This window comes from Mauremys mutica, chromosome 2 (genome assembly GCF_020497125.1).
Source record: "Mauremys mutica isolate MM-2020 ecotype Southern chromosome 2, ASM2049712v1, whole genome shotgun sequence".
NCBI lineage: Eukaryota > Metazoa > Chordata > Testudines > Geoemydidae > Mauremys > Mauremys mutica.
Window position 1 is genome coordinate 216459177 of NC_059073.1, and position 20559 is coordinate 216479735.

At 43.2% G+C, this 20559-nt stretch overlaps 1 protein-coding gene across 2 annotated transcripts in view; it reads right to left on the minus strand.

The window, feature by feature from the left end:
- Positions 1-20559, minus strand: part of COL6A6 (collagen type VI alpha 6 chain) — a 101863-nt gene that overhangs the window by 53714 nt on the left and 27590 nt on the right. For both annotated transcript variants that reach the window (XM_045004788.1, XM_045004789.1), the window contains exons 7-17: positions 19849-20424; positions 15095-15661; positions 11853-12202; positions 11691-11769; positions 10371-10516; positions 9734-9826; positions 7586-7639; positions 5145-5216; positions 5020-5046; positions 994-1038; positions 851-904 (exon numbers count right to left, since the gene is read on the minus strand). In XM_045004788.1, the coding sequence (XP_044860723.1) occupies positions 851-904; positions 994-1038; positions 5020-5046; positions 5145-5216; positions 7586-7639; positions 9734-9826; positions 10371-10516; positions 11691-11769; positions 11853-12202; positions 15095-15661; positions 19849-20424 (2063 nt within the window). The remainder of the gene's footprint in view (positions 1-850; positions 905-993; positions 1039-5019; positions 5047-5144; positions 5217-7585; positions 7640-9733; positions 9827-10370; positions 10517-11690; positions 11770-11852; positions 12203-15094; positions 15662-19848; positions 20425-20559) is intronic.

A 20559-nucleotide genomic window follows, 5' to 3' on the forward strand; every position in this document is an offset into this window, starting at 1 on the left:
GATTAAAAAAAACCTAGGAAATTAAATAGCAAAAAATTCCATTAATGCAGAGTTAATGAGGGTGAATGGGTTATAAAAGGAGGTGGACTATCAGGTTGGCAGAATTAAGCTGTGTGTGTTAATGGGGCACAATGCTGAATAAGGTTGCCCGTGCAAGCTCAACTCTGCATTTCCTTCTTTTCAGACGTTTGAGTTTTGCTCAGCTCAACACTCTGCAAGGGACGACATCCCACCAAATAACCTTAACTCTGCATTACTGTAGTTTTTAATCACTAAATATAGATCAATTCTGCCCCTAAAGGGGAGCTTTTTGGTGTCAAGAAATGATATTTTCAGATTCTACATTTGTTCTAACACCTCTGAAGTAGAAACACTTTGTATGGAACAACTTTACAATGGAAATTTTCAAGCAAAACAATACCTTAGAGATCAAGAAGAGATGGATCACCCCATTTCTAACGCAACATGAATTATGACTATAGTGTTCTGATGCCAGTTCTAATAAGCTGAAATACCACAAATTTACTGATGTACCTGTAGTAAGATGAGGCCCTGAAACAAACTCTTATCAGAGGCCCAATATGAGGTCTAAGGCCTGAACTGAAGTAATGGTCAAGATGTTGCTAACATAAAGCAAAGTTAAGCTGTGAGCCAAAGTCTTGACCATTATTTCAGTTCAGGCCTTAGGCCTCATATTGGGCCTCTGATAAGAGTTTATGTTTCAGGGCCTCATCTTACTACAGTATCAAACCATTTCCCCTCTCCAGGTATTTAAAAGTTTTTTTTCACTGAGACTGCCTCCTGAGAGACCTATCTGATTGCTCTCAAATAAGATAATAAAAATCATTACCATGTAGCCTGGGTCACCCTTTTCTCCCATCTTTCCTGGATACCCAAGTGATCCCTTAATGAAAAGAAAAAGTAGTAAAATGTTTTCATGTTTTAAAAAATATTCATTGATGTCAACGGAAAATGAGAAGCAAAACTATTTACCTGCTCTCCATTAATTCCATCAATCCCGTTGTCCCCATCGTCTCCCTGAGGTAGCAAAAGTGATAGGGATTATATAAGACCCAGTGATCTAAATAACCAGTATGTGCTCTCAGTCCAGCAGCGATGGTGTCCATGTGAACCACCATAGCTGATCATGAAAGCCAAAGCCATCCGCAGATTTTAAAATATGCAAACTAATGCTTAATATCTCATTTCTTACATCTGCCCTAAGTACAACAGTAAAATAGACACTATGTCCAACCCTCAAAACAGGCTAAAAGGGATTAAAACCCCAACAGTTCACTCACTGAAGTCCCTGGCTGTCATGGACTTTAACAGGAGCAGAATGAGGCCCTAAAATAATGCAGCTGAGCATTTATTTTCCTTTGATGCTCCAGGCTATTGGTCAACTTTAAGGGTCCAGATAGACTTCCAGAGCTAAAGTGACCACCAAAATGAATGAGGGGGGAAGAGACCAACGTGAATAGTATTTGCCAATACAAAGACCAGTAAGATAAATACAAGCTGAAAGTCAAAATGGTACCCAACTTTTATGTCATTCCAGTACATTTCTTTTTCTTTATGTCACATGGAAGCCTTAACAGGGACGTGTATTTTGTTTTTAATGACTCTTGTTTTTCTTGATTGTAAAACTGGTGTCTTAAAACACAAGCAATACATAATCACGCCGCAAAATTGCTAATAGGGTGCTGGTACCATGTGGCAATGGTCACGTCAAATTATATTTTCAGTAATGTGAATATTTCTATAATTCAAGGCAAGTGTGATGCTGTATGGATTATGTGGAAACACTATGATATTGTTGACACCAATATAATAAAAGGCAAGGAATCTGACCAGATATGATGTGTGAGGTTTCTGTAAATGTGTTACAATTTGCCAAGTATGATAATCTTATTTATATGTTTGTATCACCTTTGTATCGTACGTTATAGATATGAAGGCATATCTCTATTTCCAAAAATGTTTTGCTTTTATGGGTGACACCCCCAGACAGATTGGCATCAGCACTGCCTAGCCTGTTTGATGGCCCATCAACGGCCATTGTCTGTACAGTGAACCCATTGAAAGGAACCAGGGAAGACACCAATAGTTTAGTTATATATTATAGACTTATAGAAAGGGACCTTCTAAAAATGTTAAAATGTATTAGTGGCACAGGAAACCTTAAATTAGAGTGAATAAATGAAGACTTGGCACACCACTTCTGAAAGGTTGCCGACCTCTGGCCTAGCCTGTTTGATGGCCCATCAACATCCATTGACTGTACCATGAACCCACTGAAGGAATCAAGGAAGACACCTTATGACTCAGCAAGGCATATAGACAGAACTCTAAGGTTTTTCCATGCCCTGTGCTGGACACCTTGTGTTTGGAACAAAAGTAGTACAAGCCACATGGCAAAAAATTTAAAAAGCAGATGTCTGCATCATCATCATCTCCATTTTGTCTTCAATCCTGCTTCTGGCCTCTGCAGTAACTTTTCTATAACTGAGGCTCTTGACAAAGGACTGAATGACCCATCCAAGCTGTGGATGTGTTCCAGAGGGACTTTCAGAGGCAGCAAACTTACCAATACTGCTAAGAACCCAATATGTATTTGATTGCTTCACCATTTTACTTTATAATAAACCTTTAGTTTCACGCACTAAAACAGGAGTAGGCAACCTTTCAGAAGTGGTGTGCCAAGTTCACTGTAATTTAAGGTTTTGCGTGCCGGTAATACATTTTAACGGTTTTAGAAGGTCTCTCTCTATCAATCTATATTATATAAATAAACTACTGTTGTATTTAAAGTAAATAAGGTTTTAAAAATATTTAAGAAGCTTCATTTAAAATAAAATTAAAATGCAGATCTTATCAGTTTAGTGTGATTCTTGCCCTCGCTTTTCCTTGCTGAGTTTTCCCAATGTGGGCTACAGCAGGGGGTGACTGAAGAGCGCTGGGTCGAGGCCAGGAGCAGAGCCCTGGGCTGGCTGCCAGTACTCCAGGCTGGCAGTGGGCTGAGCAGGGCCGGCAGCCGGAACCCCAGACGAGCAGCGGGATGAGCCGCTCAGCTCACCGCTGGCTCCATTCAGTCCACTGCTGGTCTGGGGTTCCAGCAACGGTAAAAGTAATTTAAATTTCTTACAGGTACTGTCATATTGCAACCCCCTCGGGGGGAGGAAATCAGGGGCTGGGGATGTGTGGGTGTGGGTGTGGAGCACTCAGGGCAGGGGGGTGGGGTGCGAGGGGCTTAGGGCAGGGGATGGTGATGTGGATGAGGCAGGAGTCAGGGCTGGGAGCATGGGGGATGCAGGAGTCAGGGCTGGGTGGCATGAGGGGTTCAGGGCAGGGGGTTGGGGTGTGTGTGTAGAGGGGAAGTCCTGGGGGTAGGGGGGGGCGCTTGGGTCTGGCCTGGGACAGTCCCGGTTGCAGCCAGGTTACCTGGACGGTCCTTGCCCCACGCTGTTCCTGCCAAGGGAGCTGCTGGCCAGCTGTGTGGGGGCACTGCGTCTGCAGGCAAATGGGAGGCAGCAGCAGAAGAACCCTTGGCCTGCCGCTCCCTTCCCCTTCCTCCCAAGGAGCCGCAGCTGTGCATGCCGCAGGGATGGCACCTACCTGTAGTGCTCTGGTATCCAGCCACAGCGGCAAGAGAGGGGCAGCAGGGCAGGCTGGGATGCGAACATCTCCATTGTGCCTCCTGCCGGCCCCTTTCACTTGCCTGACTGCCTGTTGCTTAGGCCGGTGCATGGGGCCACCAGCGCCAGCCTGCCGGAGAGTTCCGGCAGTCAGCAGGACCTCAGCTGGGAGCGCGCCTCGCGCCGTGCCTCCAGCCGCACCACAGTGCCCCAGCATCAGCCGGCTCCAAGCGTGCACACTCTGCCTTACTTTCACTTCTAGGTTCTGGCTGCCGGCCCCTTGCCAGCCAGGGTCCCAGTGGCCAGGACCCCGGCTGGCAAGGGGCTGGCAGCAGGAACCCCAGAGCAGTGGCGGGCTGAGCGGGGCAGGCAGCCAGGACCCCAGAGTGACAGCGGGCTGAGCGGCTCAGCCAGCTGCCGGTCTGGAGTTCCATCCGCCGGCTCGTGCAAGCTGGGGTTCCAGCTGCTCAGTCTGGGGTTCTGGTCGCCGGCTCCGCTCAGCCCACTACTGGCCTGGGGTTCCCTTCACTCAGGCTGGCAGCAGGCTGAGCAGGGCCGGCAGCCGGGACCTCGGCATGCCATTAAAAATTGGCCTGCATGCCACCATTGGCACGCGTGCTGTAGGTTGCCAACCCCCGCACTAAAAGATTGGCTGGCAGTGTGGTATTTTGGGTAAGATCCAAACCTATACTGACCCGGTAATGTGGCTGGCTCTTTGAGGTCAGGGAAACATTTTGTATATGTGAGCAGAGTTTTAAAATAACTCACTGGACTGGACTTAGGTGCTGACTGGGAGCCAGAGAACTGGAATGCAATAAAGGGGGCTTCTTGATAACCAGTGGGGGAGGATCAGCAGCACAGTTTGTGCCTGGTTGTTGGTTAACACCGAAGTAAACTCACCAGTCTTTGGGAGAATCTGCTCTCCTTTTTGCAGCCTGCCCTGACTTTGGCATTTCCAGTGAAGGCTGCCTTAGGCACCAGGGGTCACAGTTAGTTTTTACTATCTTACTGCAGAAAGCAAAAGTGAATCCCTAAGCTCTGAGTTAAACCCAAAAAGAATTTGCAGTGTGATGAATCCACGAATCACTTAGCATCTGATTCTATTCTCTTGGGAGTCAACAAAACTACTCCTGGATAAAGACCACAGGATTGAGCCTTTAAACAGCATCAGGCTCATCCCAAAGATCATCAAACTTAAAAGGATACTTACACGGGAAGATGAATTAAGACAACGTATCTATATGAAAGTGAGGGTATATCTTTTCTCTTCTCCCTCCTCCTTTAATGCACTCTCATTTCTTATTTATGCTTTCAGCCATCTCACCTGATTTGTAGTCAAATCAACACAAAGTTTTTTCAGAAAATAAGTGTATCAGTACTGTACCTTTTCACCACGCATTCCTTGGTATCCCTGAAAAGAATTACAACAAATATTTGTTTAAATGAGGTAAATGAAAAATAAATGCAAAGACATTTTGCTGAATTAAAATAATGTCAGTAGATTCTTACTTTAGGACCTTTACTACCATCACATCCCTTATTCCCTTGCTCTCCCATTGGTCCAGGCTGTCCTCTTGAACCCTGAAAGAGAGGAGAATGAAAAACACATCTCAGTATATCCTGCCTAGTAAATGAAATATGAAGTTTGTAAGGAGAGAGTGATCAAGTGTTTATTCAGGGGATGACTATATTCACGAGATGATGTAATACTAAAAAGGGAGCATGTATGTTAATGAATATGGTAAATCTCTGAGAAAGCCCCTGCATAAGCTACATGTTTCAGAAGCCTGAGCAGACTCAGATTGAGCTAAGTGCGTGTGCAGTTAAAACTGCTGTAGTTTCTCTCCAGAGTGCTTACAAAATATTACAAGCTTCTGATAGTTATATATGTATTTACACTTGGTATGAAACTTTTATATAATCACTTTGCATAATGCAAAAAAAAGTACTGAATCGAAAAAGCAAATTGACAATTAATGTTGCTCACCTCCACTATAGATAGCGGTGGGGCACTTTCCTTCATTCTGCTCTTAATACTACTCTAGAGAGTTCCTTCTGGGCGGGGAGGAGGGGAAGAGAAGGTGCGGTGGGAGTGGAGGGCCAGAGGAGGAAGAGAGTGTTGCTGCCAGGGGCGGCTCTAGGAATTTCGCCGCCCCAAGCACGGCGGCATGCTGCGGGGGGCGCTCTGGCGGTCGCTGGTCCCACGGCTCCGGTGGACCTCACGCAGGCATGCCTGCGAAGGGTCCGCTGGTCCCGTGGCTCCGGTGGAGCATCCGCAGGCATGCCTGCAGGAGGTCTACCGGAGCCGCGGACCAGCGGACCCTCCGAAGGCATGTCTGCGGGAGGTCCACCGGAGCCGCCTGCTGCCCTCCCGGCGACCGGCGGAGCGCCTCCTGCGGGACGCCGCCCCAAGCGCGCGCTTGGCTCGCTGGGGTCTGGAGCCGGCCCTGGTTGCTGCAATGAAGGTCTAGGCCCAGTGGGCAAGAAAAATGATCAATCCATGTTTTTTTCAGTGAGTACAGTCCAAAGGCCGAATTCTGCTCTCAGTTACACAGGAGTGTGGTGCAGTGCAGAAGCCATGCTGGCTCTGCATCCTTGTGGGACTCTCCAAGAGGAGATGAGGGCAGAGTCTACTCCCTTTGCCCCACCTGAGCAGTGCAAAGCAAGTGGGGCCGTGAATCTGCTCCATAGTATGGTGACCTCAAGTTAGACAAATTACAATCTAACTTGCTTCTTATCAAGTGCTAGAACAGTTTCTCTGGTGTACTTCTCATGTTGCTACTCATGCAGTTCTACTTGTCAGACCACATTCATGCACTGTGCTGGTATTTTCCATCTTAGTGCACCCAAGCACATTCCGCTACAAGCAATAACCCAGGAGCCACACCATTAACAGGTGTGGTTTAAGGGAGTGGAAAATAAACAAATATAATCTGTCCTATCTGTTGTGTTTCTTAATCTGAAACAAATAATCAAAATTGAAAATACTGTTTCCTTTTATTGGGCCTGAATCACCACAGTTTTATGCCCATGTGACTCCATAGGTTACACAGTGGAGTAATTGAATGATGAATCAAGCCGTGTATATGGAAAAACAGAAGGCATAAACCCAATTATTTATAAAAATGGAGTGGTGCACATCAGTAGAAAATGTTTCCTAGTGTCTTTCTTGTGCCATGTGCTCTGACTCAGCAGTTTGCAGACAGCAAAGATTCCATAACTGTATCTTCTGGGTCCAATAGCGAATGTGTCAGAATCCACTTGCATGCAAATACTTGCCTACTTTGCATACTATTGAGGATATTATTTACACACACGGCTAGATAAGTTTCTAACTAAATAGGCACCTATATAGGAATGCGTGTGTACCAGTTTGTACACATACTTTGTATGTAAGTATTTAGTTCACATTCAAATACTTGCCTACTTACTTGCTGAAAATTAGGTTTCTCTCTTTTCCCTTTGCTTATTGAATCTTAGAAATATAGGCCTAGAAGGTACTTTGAGAAGTCATGAAGTCCAGCCCCTGCACTGAGGCAGGAACCAAGGGAGGAATTATTTTAATTTCTTAATATTCAGAAAAAACATAAGCCTTGAATTCTCATGTGGACCAACAGGATTTTAATCAAGAATTTATGTAAAAAAGTTTCTCCAAGAGATCCCCAAGTTCTTTTAGAAATTAAAAAAAGAGAAGGAACTCTAAATTACCTACAATTCTAGAGTATTAAACATTGACCAAGTGCTGAATCTTGACAGTTTTTTTTTTAAAAAGATATGACCATTTTATTTTATCAGAATGATTTCTTTGGTATCAAGATTAGGAAATCCCCCCTTCCCCATCAGGTTATTACTTTTTTTTAAAAAATACTGATCTCCAAAAAAGTCTTTATGGACACTAAGTTTTGAAGTATTTTTTTCTTAGTAAAATGTAGTCAAATGTTATAACTTACCGGCTCTCCCTCTTCTCCTAAGTGTCCTCGACTGCCGTTTATACCTTTAGGTCCCTGAAATTCAGACAGTAAAAGTAAAGATTAATACTAAAATTCCCTTTGCTTAAAAAGGTGAAACTATTAAGGTTTGTCCTGATGGGGAACTTTATTTAGGAACAGCTAAAATTTTGCCAAAGGCATTTTTATTCTGTACATTGCAATTTTCATTCCTTTGTTGACTGTGTATTCAAAGCACTCTTTAAAAAAAAACACTTTCGAGAAATGGGTTCAGCAACAGACATGGATAACCTGTAGGGAGGAATCATTTTAATTTCTTAATATCTCAGCTTCTTTTAGGACTGAGGTTATCAAACTGTGGTCTGCAGACCACCAGTGTTCCACAAGCTCCATTCAGGTGGTCCGCAGATAGTTCCCTCTAAGGTGTGCGCCTGGGCAGCTGCACACAAGAGAATGAAGGGCCACCCACCTAATTAGTGGAGCCACGCAGAGGTGGCTTCACTAATTGGGTGCTGGGACCCTGGAGAAGACACACATGTAAGGTGAGGTGGTGGCCTTGGGGGGAGGGAGGGGAATGGGGGTAGTGGGAGGAGGCAGTGGGGTGAGAATGGGGAGTGAGGGGAATTTGGGATGTACAGGTCTGTAGTGGCCAGAGAAAAAAGGTGACTTTCCCAACTCAGGGGCTGCTGCGGTGGGGGAGACACCCCCCTCTCCTTCCCAGCCCCAACTTGGGGACTGCCGTGACGGGGAAGAGAAGGCACATCCATCACATTAGAAAGGTAGGACTACTGATATTAAAATAGGAGTTGTGTGCTTTTATTTGTAGAACAAAAACATAAGATTTTTTTTTTAGTACAGAGCTTTTATCCAAAGAGCTTTACAATAGTTAGCTAATGGTACAAACAACATTTGGGAAGATCATTAAGTGGTCCGCCGAGACCCTCAGCAATTTTCAAGTGGTCCACGAAAAAAAAGTTTGAGAACCATTGTTTTAGGAATAATAAAAGCAGCATCTAAGTCACCTAAAAGAGTGTTAAACATTAACAAAGTGTAGAATCTGGGCAGTTTGTTTTTTTTTGTTTTTAAATTCAAATAAAGCAACAGGAGAAAAATCACTATCTTCTTTAGGCTTTACAACTGGTTTGATTTTGTACAGCTAGACTTACCAGAGCAGGGGTGGACAACCTTTTTGACCCAAGGGCCATATTGGGGAATAGAAATTGTATGGCAGGCCACAAATGCTCACAAAATTGGGGTTGGGGTGCGGGCTTTGGAGTGGGGCTGGGGGTGAGAGCTTTGGGGTGCAGGAGGGTGCTCCGGGCTGGGATTGAGGGGTTTGGAGAGTGAGAGGAGGATCATGGCTGGGGCAGAGAGCTGGGTTGTGATGAAAGGCTCAGGGAGTGCAGGCTCTGAGCAGCACTTACCTCAAGTGGATCCCGGAAGCAGTGGCATGACTCTTCTCCAGCTCCTATGCAGAGGTGCGGCCAGATGGTTCTGCATGGTGCCCTATCTGCAGACTTCGCCCCTGCAGCTCCCATTGGGGTGTGTAGGAGTCAGAGCAGGGCCATGCCGTGACTTCCGGGAGCCACGTGGTATGGCCCCCAACCCAGCGCCTCGGCCGGAGTGGGGCCGAGCCACATGGTAAGGCTCACGGATCGGATTAAATTGGCTAGCAGGCTGGATCCGGCCCGTGGGCTGTAGTTTGCCCACCCCTGTACTAGAGTATATTTTTTCAGCCTGGTCGGTGCCAGTCAGTAGTATACTCGGTCTATTTATGTTGTGAGTATTTTGCGTTTGTTCATCACAGATTTCTTTTTTTAAATGCCTTAGTTGCCAATTCAACTTCTGAATTATTTTTAAAAAATATATCTCATGTTGTTTGGTCTACCTAGATACTGCCTCTCGGGGAGGTGGATTATCTACACCGATGGGACAATCCCTTCTGTCAGAGTAGGGAGTATATATATACACACACACTGGAGCAGTACAGCAGCACAGCTGCAGGATTCTAAGTGTAGACAAGCCCTGAGAATAGATACAGGCAAAGGCAATAAGAGTCTTCCTATAAAGCTCCAACACTTGAATTTTCCTGGACTTGGCTGGCCCCCGTATAATTACAATCCAAATGAAGTGTCACAAAAATATTCTTACTTCATTTCCTTTTTTCCCTCGGCGTCCAATTCCACCTTCCTCCCCAATGCACTTGCAAAAAACAGCGCAGCACGTCCTTTCAGCAACGTTAGTCTTGAAAACAAACAACATGTGAAACTTCATTTTTCATTCCTACTTCCCTGATCCTGAGCACATTTAAGACATTGAGAGTTTTGCATTTAATTCAGGAGGAGCAAGAATGCAAGGCACAATCCACGAGCTAGATTCTCAGCTGTGGCTGAGCAGCACTCAGTGCAGCAGGCCTTAGCCCCAGGATCAGGGTGCTGCAATCTGGCAACCAAGGCTGGTCCCAGACTAAATTAGAGCAGCCTCACTCCTATCCCACCCCAGCCACACTCCTTGCACCAACAGCTGCCAAGCTAAGCAGGCTGCTCCAGTACCATGAGATTCTCTCACACAGTGGGGAAACTTCAGCTGGCTGAGCAAATAGACTCTAGGCCTCTTTTGTGCCACCAGTGTTGGCACAAAGCAGCCTGAGCATACCAGAGAATCTTGCCCTCCGTGACTATTGTACTCTTCTCAGTTCAGTTGTGAGCCTTATTCAGTTCTTTAAGAAAATGACTAATGCCTTAATCAAAACTAACTAGACACAGTGGAGCTTCTCTGAATGACTTACCACATACTTGGACAGTGCTTTGGCAATATTTCTCATGCCAATAGTTAACCGAGTCATGTATTCAAATCCCTTTCCAAACTCAATGTACTGAAGCTCATCAATTTTAGAGGCTCCTTCCAGAGCAACAGTTATCAGTGCATCCAATCCTATTTAAAACATTGACCATAAAATGAGCAAAAATAAACATAAAACATTTATCCAAATGAAAATCTTAGACAATTATTTAGTTGATGCGATCCTTGCATGTAGGAATTCAGATTATTATAATTCAGGGTAAAAATAAAGATTATAGATTAAAGAATGAAAATCATGATTTATCTTCACACTTTGTTTTTAAGAGTCCATAATTAATTTACAGAAAATAAATGGGCCAGTGGAGGTCAAGTAACCCAAGAGTGGATATCTATGCAAGATAACAACCTTTAGAGAGAATCAAGTATCCTAATTGCTGTAGAATAAAGTCATAATAAAAATATAACTGAGAACAATGGTCATTAAAACCCCCACTATTTGTAGTATGTGTTCTCCAATTAGCAACTGTGGAATGAATTCTCTGAGTGAAGCCTGAGCATCAAAGAACATGTGACTGCTGTGGCTGTCAGCACAATTATTTCTAGAATATTTTATCCTTTCACCTGAAACCAAGTTTTTAATTTTCAAAATAATACTTCCTTGTACTGAAATTGAGTTTAAAGCTGAAGAGAAGAAACACACTGGGCTAGATGATCTGCTGAAGTAAATCCAGAAATGGAATACAATAGACTGAAAACAAATATGCCTATATTATGGACAGGATTTTCAGAAGAGCTCAGCACCCACATTTAGGACTAGATATTTAACAAAAAACAAAACAAAAACTCACTCATCTCCTGTATATACACACACCAAAATAAGCGGCCAGATTTTCACAAAAGCTCAGCACATTGGGTACATGTGAGCACTTTTGAGAATCAAGCCATCAGCACCACAATCCGAGGCACTGCATGCTCAGCCCTTTTGAACATCTGGTTCCAGTGACAGGTGCTGAGCAAATCTGGTGCTTTTCCTATATTTGTACCACTTGGTGATGATTGTGGGTTATCACACCACATCATCATGCATGGAAGCTTCATGACAAGGCAAACAAAAAGCAATGTTAGGACACAGCACTCTGAATTAGTGGCTCTCTTCTATCTCCATATCCTGGGTGCTAAAAGGGAAGGCATTAGTTTTTCTTCTGTCCCCTTTTCACCTGCCTTTCTTCAGCTAAAGAGCTTTGGGTTGAGTAATTTAATTCAAACCAAAGTAATTTAATTTAAATATTTGTCTGCTTTATGATACCTTTTTTCCTGAGTTCTTCTGACTTTTGTTCTAGTTCTTCTACATCTTCATCCAAACCGTCTGAAAATACAAGTAAAACCTAAAGAAATATAGAGAGTTTGAAATCACAGGAAGTCAACAGTAGAATTAAAACAAAAGAACTTATGTAAGAGACTAGGTTACCTTCCTTCGATTTTGATCATCAGCTTTGCTTGGAAATGTTTTCCAGAGTGAGTCCAGGAAGTTGCCATTGAGATGAGATGGTTTGTCTATCTGGATATTTCTCAAGCTGCTCAGTATTTTCTCACTGTCAAATTGGAACTTTGAAGACCAGGGTGTAATTGTGTTGTTCAGGTACACTGCCACACTGCTCTGTGTCTTTGTCCCTACATTGCAACTCAGACTGCTTAGGGATGTGAGGGCTTTTAGAATGGCAGGAAGATATGTTTCCAGCTGGGACTGTCCCTGGAATAAATGGTCCTCTCTCTTTTGTAAAGAGATGTCAAATCCCATAACGATATCCACAAAACAAGCTACAGTAGGGAAGAATAAAAAACAAAATTTCACAAATTAATGCACAAAAATTTAGGCAGAGGAACAGAGAGAAATTGGGGGACAGAGTTTAAGCTAAAGAATCATGGTAATTGTAGAAATCAGTCAGATACGGACAGGAAAATAAGACAATAGCTGGTGGACAGAATATGTATAGAGAGGTTTTTAATGTCTTTAACCCATATCTGAACCAAATTCATCCTGAGTTCATCTTTTACACCAGCAGGGTTATTCCAAGGATGAACTTTCCTCAATATATGTACTTCTGCTGAAAAGAAAAGGGAAACACTTTCAAACAGTGATTGTAATTAACTGAAAAAGTATTTTGAAGTTACAATTATTTTTTCATTTGAACCATTTAACAAAATTTTACTCTCATTGATGTCAATGTGAGTTTTGCTGTTTACTTCAATGGGAGCAGAACTTGGCTCAATTTCATATTATTTCCCATCCCCAATAATAGTTAAACAGACTGAAACTTTTTTTTCTTTTAATAGTGCACTGTGTTGGAAGATGTTTAAGAGTTAATGATGCTGTACTAATAGCCTATTCAATACACCTACAAATCATACTGACAATTCTGTTTCACATGTAGGTCAATACTAACAAATAGGGTGGAACACCTTACATCAAGATGGATTTAAAATGACAACTTTTTTTTTAAAATGATGTAAGTTAGGTTGAGCCTTTATAACATTAATTTGAAATTTTGTGCTATTGCAACTTTAGAATAAAATTTATAATGCACTTGATTGTAAGTGCTGCATTTTTAAATGCCAGCGCTGATGGGGTATCTTATTTGAGTTTTACAAAACTGCTATAGGCAAAAGAAAAGTATTGAAAATTAAAGCCCTGATTGTGCAGGCATCTAAGCGGTATCTAACTTTACTCATATGAATAGACAATGAGGCTACTCTTTTAAATTTAAATATATGCATGAGTGCTTGTATTTTTATGAAACACTTCTTAGTGAGAGTCTTTACCACTTCAGCACAAAACAGCTTCTGTGTTAACACTGAGAAGTTATTTAGACTTCTGGTACATTAGCACAGTTATTATGAACTTTTATTTATACAAATGGGCCATTTAAAAATATATATATATCCTAAGGTTAATTACCTAAATATGAGCTTAAGGATCAGAGAAATTTTCAAGACCACATAAAGAACACAAGTCCCAATGGCTCCCAACTGCAACCGCTGATGGAGGAGTACAGCCTGGTCAAAGCATTTCAGTTTCTTGACTTATGGAAGTTCAATATATCCAAGATTGTGTTGGTTGTAAATATAGCTTATCTATTTTGTGTTGAGTTTGTGTTTGTTCTCACAGTAAGGGTTAATGGGGAACTGGAATTATTAATTTCTGCATAAATGAGTATTTTAAGAGTGAAATCTCTCAATTGAAAAAAGTCTGTGTAAAACCTCAAATTCCAACAGTTAGGAAACTTATCTAAAACAGTATAAAATAAGTATAAAACACCCACTTAAGCAATTTAAAGCTATGAAGTAGGAAGAAAGTATAGAATTTGCAATGTGTAAATAAAATATATGATTCAATTTAAAAGGTTAAATTGAAATATTCAAATTTAGATTAGTTTAAAAAAAATAATGGTAGGTCTTCACCTTGTGAACAAATCACTTATTTTTTGCCACCAATTACATCTTTCTGTGTTCTTGCTACTGTCAGTGCTACTACGTGACAGTGTCAGAGCAGCTGCACTCCCACACCTGAGAAAGAGGACAAAGGGCAAAGGCATACAGGGAAAAGGAAGCAAGTGATACTCTTCTCCAGATTGGAGACAATTTGTTTTCTTTATTCTCAAGCTCTCGGACCAGGCTTTAGTGAAAGAAAAGGAGAGAGCAGCTCAGTGCTCTAACAATGGCTGTGAGGGCAGAGAAAGTGCCAGCCCAAAGAGGAGGTGAAGAGTAAAATATCAGGCAAGGCAAAGGAAAATAAACTCCTTTCTTCAATGGGAAAGTAAAAAGGAGGCTCCTCTGAGTCAATGACTTGCAGGCTAAAAATCAGAATAGTTGTAGCAAGGGGATCCAGATACCCTAGAAGCAAAGGGAAGAAGCACAGGGGTGAGGGTAGAGGAAACCTTGGCATATAAGCCGAAGGAAAGTGATTGTAAAGGATCAGAAGCTCTGTTTTCAAGGCAGTGGAGGTTAGCTGGCCAGATTCTGCCTTCTGCCAAGATCTTCTCAGTACAAGAAAGGAGGAGTGGCCACCAGGGAGCTTGTTACAACTTCTCAGCATGGAGCTGTCCCAGCATGCTTTGACTTTGGCCAAAGGTGAATTTCTATTGGCTGGACATAGCGAGAAGCCTACAGTCAACTTGATGGCATTCCTGTCCGTTTGGATGAAATACAATAACATTTTAACTGGCATCTGCTGAGAAGGCAGCTTCAACCAAGTCTGTAATTACTTATCTCTCAGACAAAGAAAAAAAGAATCGTGAGGGGAGAAGAGGAAGCTGGAGGAGGAGGGGACACACAGAGCTCCTGTCATGAGGATTGGGTTGCAGTGAATCCCTGAAATAGAGGGGGATGGGAGAGGAACAACGAGCTTGACCTACGGAAGCAACAAAGTGTGCAACCCCCTAGTTCATTTTGAAAGTAGGAGCAAAACAGGTGCAGTAATTTGTGTGTTACAGGAGTATGTAAACAGAGCATTTTCCCTGCATGTTCCAATCAGTAATTTTGGGCCAGAGTAATTTATAAATGCTGTAGCTAGAAAATTCAAACCTGGCTTTTACTAGTCCTCAGTGATGGTCAAAAACAATACAAGTTCAAAGAAAAATACCTCTAGAGGTGGGACAGAGGCAAGAAGTCAGGATTGAAACCTGAATTTCCCCCTTATTCATTTATACTTACTTGTAGGAATATCAGGTTTACATAGGTCACCAACTAGTCTTTTTTTAATAATCTTCAGCTCTTTGAAATCATTAACAGTGTACTTCCTTTCTGGGATGCCAGCTATTTGCATGAGCTGCGAGTGATCAATTTTCCCAACTCCTATAGCATATGTATGAACACCTTCCTTTCTCAGATCTTCTGCTGGTGCAGCAACATCATCATGCGACTCCCCATCAGTGACTACCAGCAAAACTGGTTGGACGTTTCTTGTTACTCTTCTGGTGCGTGCTGGTGCAAAGAATTCCTTCACCTTCTTAAGTGCATTTCCAATTAAAGTGCTAGTTCCTGTCATCTGCTTAATTTTCTGAATTTGAATGTTCAGTTCTGATTTGCTCTGGAAAGCACCCAGGCTGAATTCTCTTTGATACCTGTCACTGTACTGGGCAATGCCAATTTGAACATTTTGATCATAATCAATCTGATCTAGTAGATCTTTCAAGAAATCCTTCATCCTGGTGAAATTAGTTTGGTCTATACTATTGGAACCATCAATCAAGAAAACAAGGTCTGCTTGAATTTCACACTCTGAAATGGAAAAAGAGGAAAATTAGCTTATTATTTATATAGTGCTCATAATGTGCTGGGCTCTTCACAGACAAATAAAAGACAGGATCCCTGCCCTCAAAGAGTTTTCAGTCTAAACAGAGACAAAACAAGTGCAGACAAACACAAAGGAAGTGGGGAAGCTGAGAGCAGGACAAGGCTTATAAGTACAAGACTGTGTGATTGCTTTGGTGGTTCTGCACACATCCTGTTGATTCACTTTATGTATATTTGTATTACATGGAAATCATCACAATCTTATTTGTTTTTTTTTAAAGCTCACTTTATTTTTAAGCTCAGAGAATGTGCATGAGGGAGAGGGGAAGAGGAGGAGGAAAGCTCAGAAGGAAAAAGGAAAGAGGGATGGAGACTGGCTGACATCCTACAGCAGGATGAGTGTGGTAGTTGAAGAGAGATGGAAGGAGATTAGGACAAACAGCAAATCAGTTGGGCAATCAGCAAGTGTAAAGGCAGATCAGAGTTTGTATTTTAGACAAAAATTCTGATAACACGAGGACACTGATTGGGGGTGAGTGAAGGCACTTCCTACCTGTTCCCTGTTCTGCTGCTGGAGGAATGAGAAAAGTTTCTGGAGCTGGAGCTTTAAGAACACTCCAAAGCTCCTCCTGCAGTTTGTCTAAGTGGTCAGGGAGATGTGGCTATGAGCCTATATTCCCAGGCATCTCCTGGTTGGATCCTGCATGGGATGGGGATTTTTGTTCCTCACTGGTGGGAGCAGAGCTCCATGGGGTGAGGTTTTTGAGACTGGAGTAACAGTGGGCTATTACAGGCTCACACAGAACCTTTGGGGAGGAGCAGAGATTCAGGCGAAGGTCTGGGAATACAGGGAGGCTTAGAGGAGGTTCCAGAAGCAGAAACCCTCCAAAGTATTTGTAAAGGGACAGTCGTACAGGCATACATAAGACAGGGCATGTGGGGCAATGCAGGGGCAACCTAATTCTCACAACAGGGAAAGCAGTCTGTGCAACAGCTAGATGCTAGCATGGCAGCCCCCCACCCCAATAAGCCAGTGAACTGCAGATCTCACACATTTCTAGGAGGTGTTCTGCTATTGTCCTCATAACAGAATGGACTAGAAGAACCTCAACTACTAGGCTTCAGGAGCCCTAACCCTTTACTGGACTTTCCCCTTATGGCCAAGTTAACAATTGTCATTGTTGTAACTGACAAAAGCCTTGTCTACACTGGTGGCGGTGTGTAGGATTTGTGTAGCTACACACCACAGTGAAAAGCAGGCTGCACCAATGCTTTACTGGGTAGCTACACATCAGTGAAAGGCTCTCACGGAGGGGAAAGGCTCGGGCAATAGGGAGCTGCCAGAGCCTTTCCTCACTGCCTGATGCTTGCTGGAGCCTTTCCTCAAATGTGGGACACTATACTGCTAAAAATAGCGCAGACGGGGAGGCACGACTTGAGCATGGAGTGAGTGTAGGATACATGCCCTAAGGTTCTGGCACATCTTTGTTTACCTAAGCAGAGTCTCTCTGTCTTGTGCTCTTTGTACCTGTGGTAGAGGGGCATGCAGTGTATGTACTCTGCACCCCACTGTCAGTGTAGATCTAGCCTAAGGCATCATAATAACAAGATGCATGACATTCCTTGGGGGAGGGATAGCTCAGTGGTTTGAGCATTGGCCTACTAAACCCAAGGTTGTGAGTTCAATCCTTGAGGGGGCCACTTAGGGATCTGGGGCAAAAATTGGTCCTGCTAGTGAAGGCATGGGGCTGGACTCAATGACCTTTCAAGGTCCCTTCCAGTTATAGGAGATTGGTATATCCCTATTTATTACCTTCCTCCCAGCCGTACTCAACTATTCATTCACACAGGTATGCCTCCGACTGCTTCCTGGGAGCCATACAGGACCTAGCCCTATAGTGCTTGCCTCTGAGGTGCAGTACTACTGACGATCTAAAGAAGTTTGGTGGACCATAGCACTCCAGTAGCCCCAGGAGGGGATGTTGATTACAGTCCACTCTGACCCAGGGCACTGGCCAAATAATACATACAAACAGCAATTTGTAAATATTCTTGTGAATAAATACATTCACACTGATGGTATCCATGGAATCATGTTATTCAAGGTTTGAAAGTATTCTGACAGCTTCCAGACAAGTGAGAAAACTGTGGGAGTCACAGGAGTGCCACGAATTTTAATTTGAACGCTCATCTGAAAATGAAAATCGGGGAGCAGAAACATGTGATTTATGTTCGCCAGCTAACAGTGCAAATAATGAATAGAAAATAAGTGAACAGTTAGAAAAAAAGCCCATAGGGTCACTGTAGCACAGGGGCTGCTTACTGCCTCCTGGGAAACCCCTTGCAGCCAGAGATCATTCTGGAGTACCGTGGTTCTGTTATCCCCTTTCCAGGGCCCCTTAGAACTCACAGTTCAGAAGTGGTTCCAAGAATCCCCCCAAGACATCCCATTTATTGAGTCCTCTGACACATACTGGCCCTGTAGGCCCCAGGCAGTTCAAGGTCTCTCCAGATTAACACACAAAACACAAACTCAGAGTCTTCATCCCAGCTGGCCTTTGCAGTCTCTCCCTGCTTGTTCAGGGTCTCTCCCACACCTCATTGCGTAGAGACCTTCCTCCAACTTCAGCGTTTTCCCTACTGACTCAGGGCCTTTACAGAGTGGGAGCAAAAAGGCTCCTGTAATCTATAAACCTATTTGCAACTTTCTCTCCCACCCTCCCTGAAGCTTCCTGCTCTTTTTATCCTGCCAGCTCCTGATTCAACCCAGGTGTGGTTCATCCTGCAATCAGGGCTGGCTGAGCCCCGGGCTATCCAGCACATGGGGCAACCACCCTGTTCCAATGGCAGAGGCTATTCAGTGAACATTTAGGAGTGTGTGCCAGAAATCTGGATTTATTTGCAAACAGTTTCAGACACTAAAAAAGGACCAAATTTGACAATTTATTTGCAACAACTCTCAACTAGCTGCACAGACCAGCAACCTAGAAAGTGCAGCTAAAGTACTGATTTTTAACAAGGGACAGAGAAGGACATTAGGAAAAGTCAAAATTGTGGGGCCTGATTCTCCACTGACTTCCACATTACACACTCCGGTACACAAGCATGAAGTGGGCATAAAATGCTACTAAACTGGATTTCCTCACTAGTAGGAGTAGCATTTTACAGTCTCTTTGCAAAGATTCAAGTGACGCCTCTGGGGTGCAGATATCTGTGATCCCTCCTATGGCCTGTGGGCAAATAGACAGGAGCATGGACCTGCAAATGAGGATGAATCTGACTAGTTGATCATTCAAATGTGCATTTTTATACAGCACAGGGGTTTGGAAGTGTAGACCTATGCATAACTGTATGGGACTAGAGCAGTGGTGGGCAACCTGCGGCCCGTCAGGGTAATTCGCTGGCAGGCTGCGAGACACTGTGTTGCATTGACTGTCCACAGCTCCCAGTGGTCATGGTTCACCATCCTGGCCAATGGGAGGTGAGGGAAGCCACAGGCCGCACAGACGTGCTGGCCACCGCTTCCTGAAGCTCCCATTGCCTGGGAATGGCAAAACGAGGCCACTGGGAGCTGAGGGTGGTCAATGGAAGCACACTGTCTCGTGGCCCGCCAGTGGATTACCCTGATGGGGTGCAGGTTGCCCACCACTGTGCAGTTTGCATGGTGTAAGTTTCCTCACAATTGCCACTGCATTTTGATTGCCACTTTCAATAATCCCCATCTGCCTGTTCTCACCTATTTCCTCAGCAGAACTCATCAACCAGGTCAAATCATATGGTGCTTTTGATGTAGATAAATGCCTATCCCCACAACAACTAGTTTAATCAAACTGAAACCTGAATTCAAGCCTTTAAAGTGACAGGTTAGTGCCCTAATTTTATCTTTATGAAAGTTTTGAACCTGCACAGACTAACAATAATATCAACCATTTAAGCAATAAAAATCCTCAGTTGTAGGATCAAGTAAGGATAAACTTTAAGACACTTTCCTGTTTGCCTATAGCTTGGCTTGCTAAAGAGAAAAGAATACCACAGGAAGTTAGATGTACAAATGAAGCCATACACGTTGTTTTGAAATTTTAGAGCTGTGTCTCCCCATCTTTGCCAATTTTTAAATAAAATGAGGAGGAAAGTTTAAACTGTATAGAACAGTAAAACAAACAAACACTTACCTGGTTTTGAATCATCACATATTTTTTCTGATATTGCTATAGATGTGTTTTTGAGTCCTTCAAATGTATCCACATAGTAATATTTGTCTTCTGATCCAGCCATGGCCAAAAGCTCATCAGGTTTTGCTCCTTCTATCCCAACAGCATAGATAATAATTCCATTGTCTCTTAATCTCTTGGCTGTGTCACCGAGCTGTGCTGCATCATGGGACTCACCGTCTGTTATCACTATAAGAATCTGTGGAACTCCCTTGCTTTTGCGGCCGCCATGCTCCTGAGCAAACAGAGCTTCCGAATAGCCAATCGCCTTGGCTGTATACGTTGAACCTCCCTTAGATCTGTCGTTCTGGATAGCCTCAACAATCTTGGATTTTGTTGTGTACATATTAAGGTAGAAAAATGTTTCTGGTTCATCAGAATATTTTACAGCTCCAAACTGAACTCTATCTGGAGCGACATCAGATTTTTTCACCAAGGCAATCATGAACTCTTTCATGGTCTGGTATTGTTCAGTACTTATGCTCCCAGATCCATCTATCACAAACACAACATCTAATCTTTCTATCCTTTTGCATTCTGTAAAAGAACAAATGACAAAACAAAAAAACCCAAACAGGTAAATAATTACAGACTCTTATTGAATCTTTCTTACTAGCCCCTTTGTATTGAAGCAAAGCTTGTGAATTTAGATCACTTTTTGGAGGCAATAAT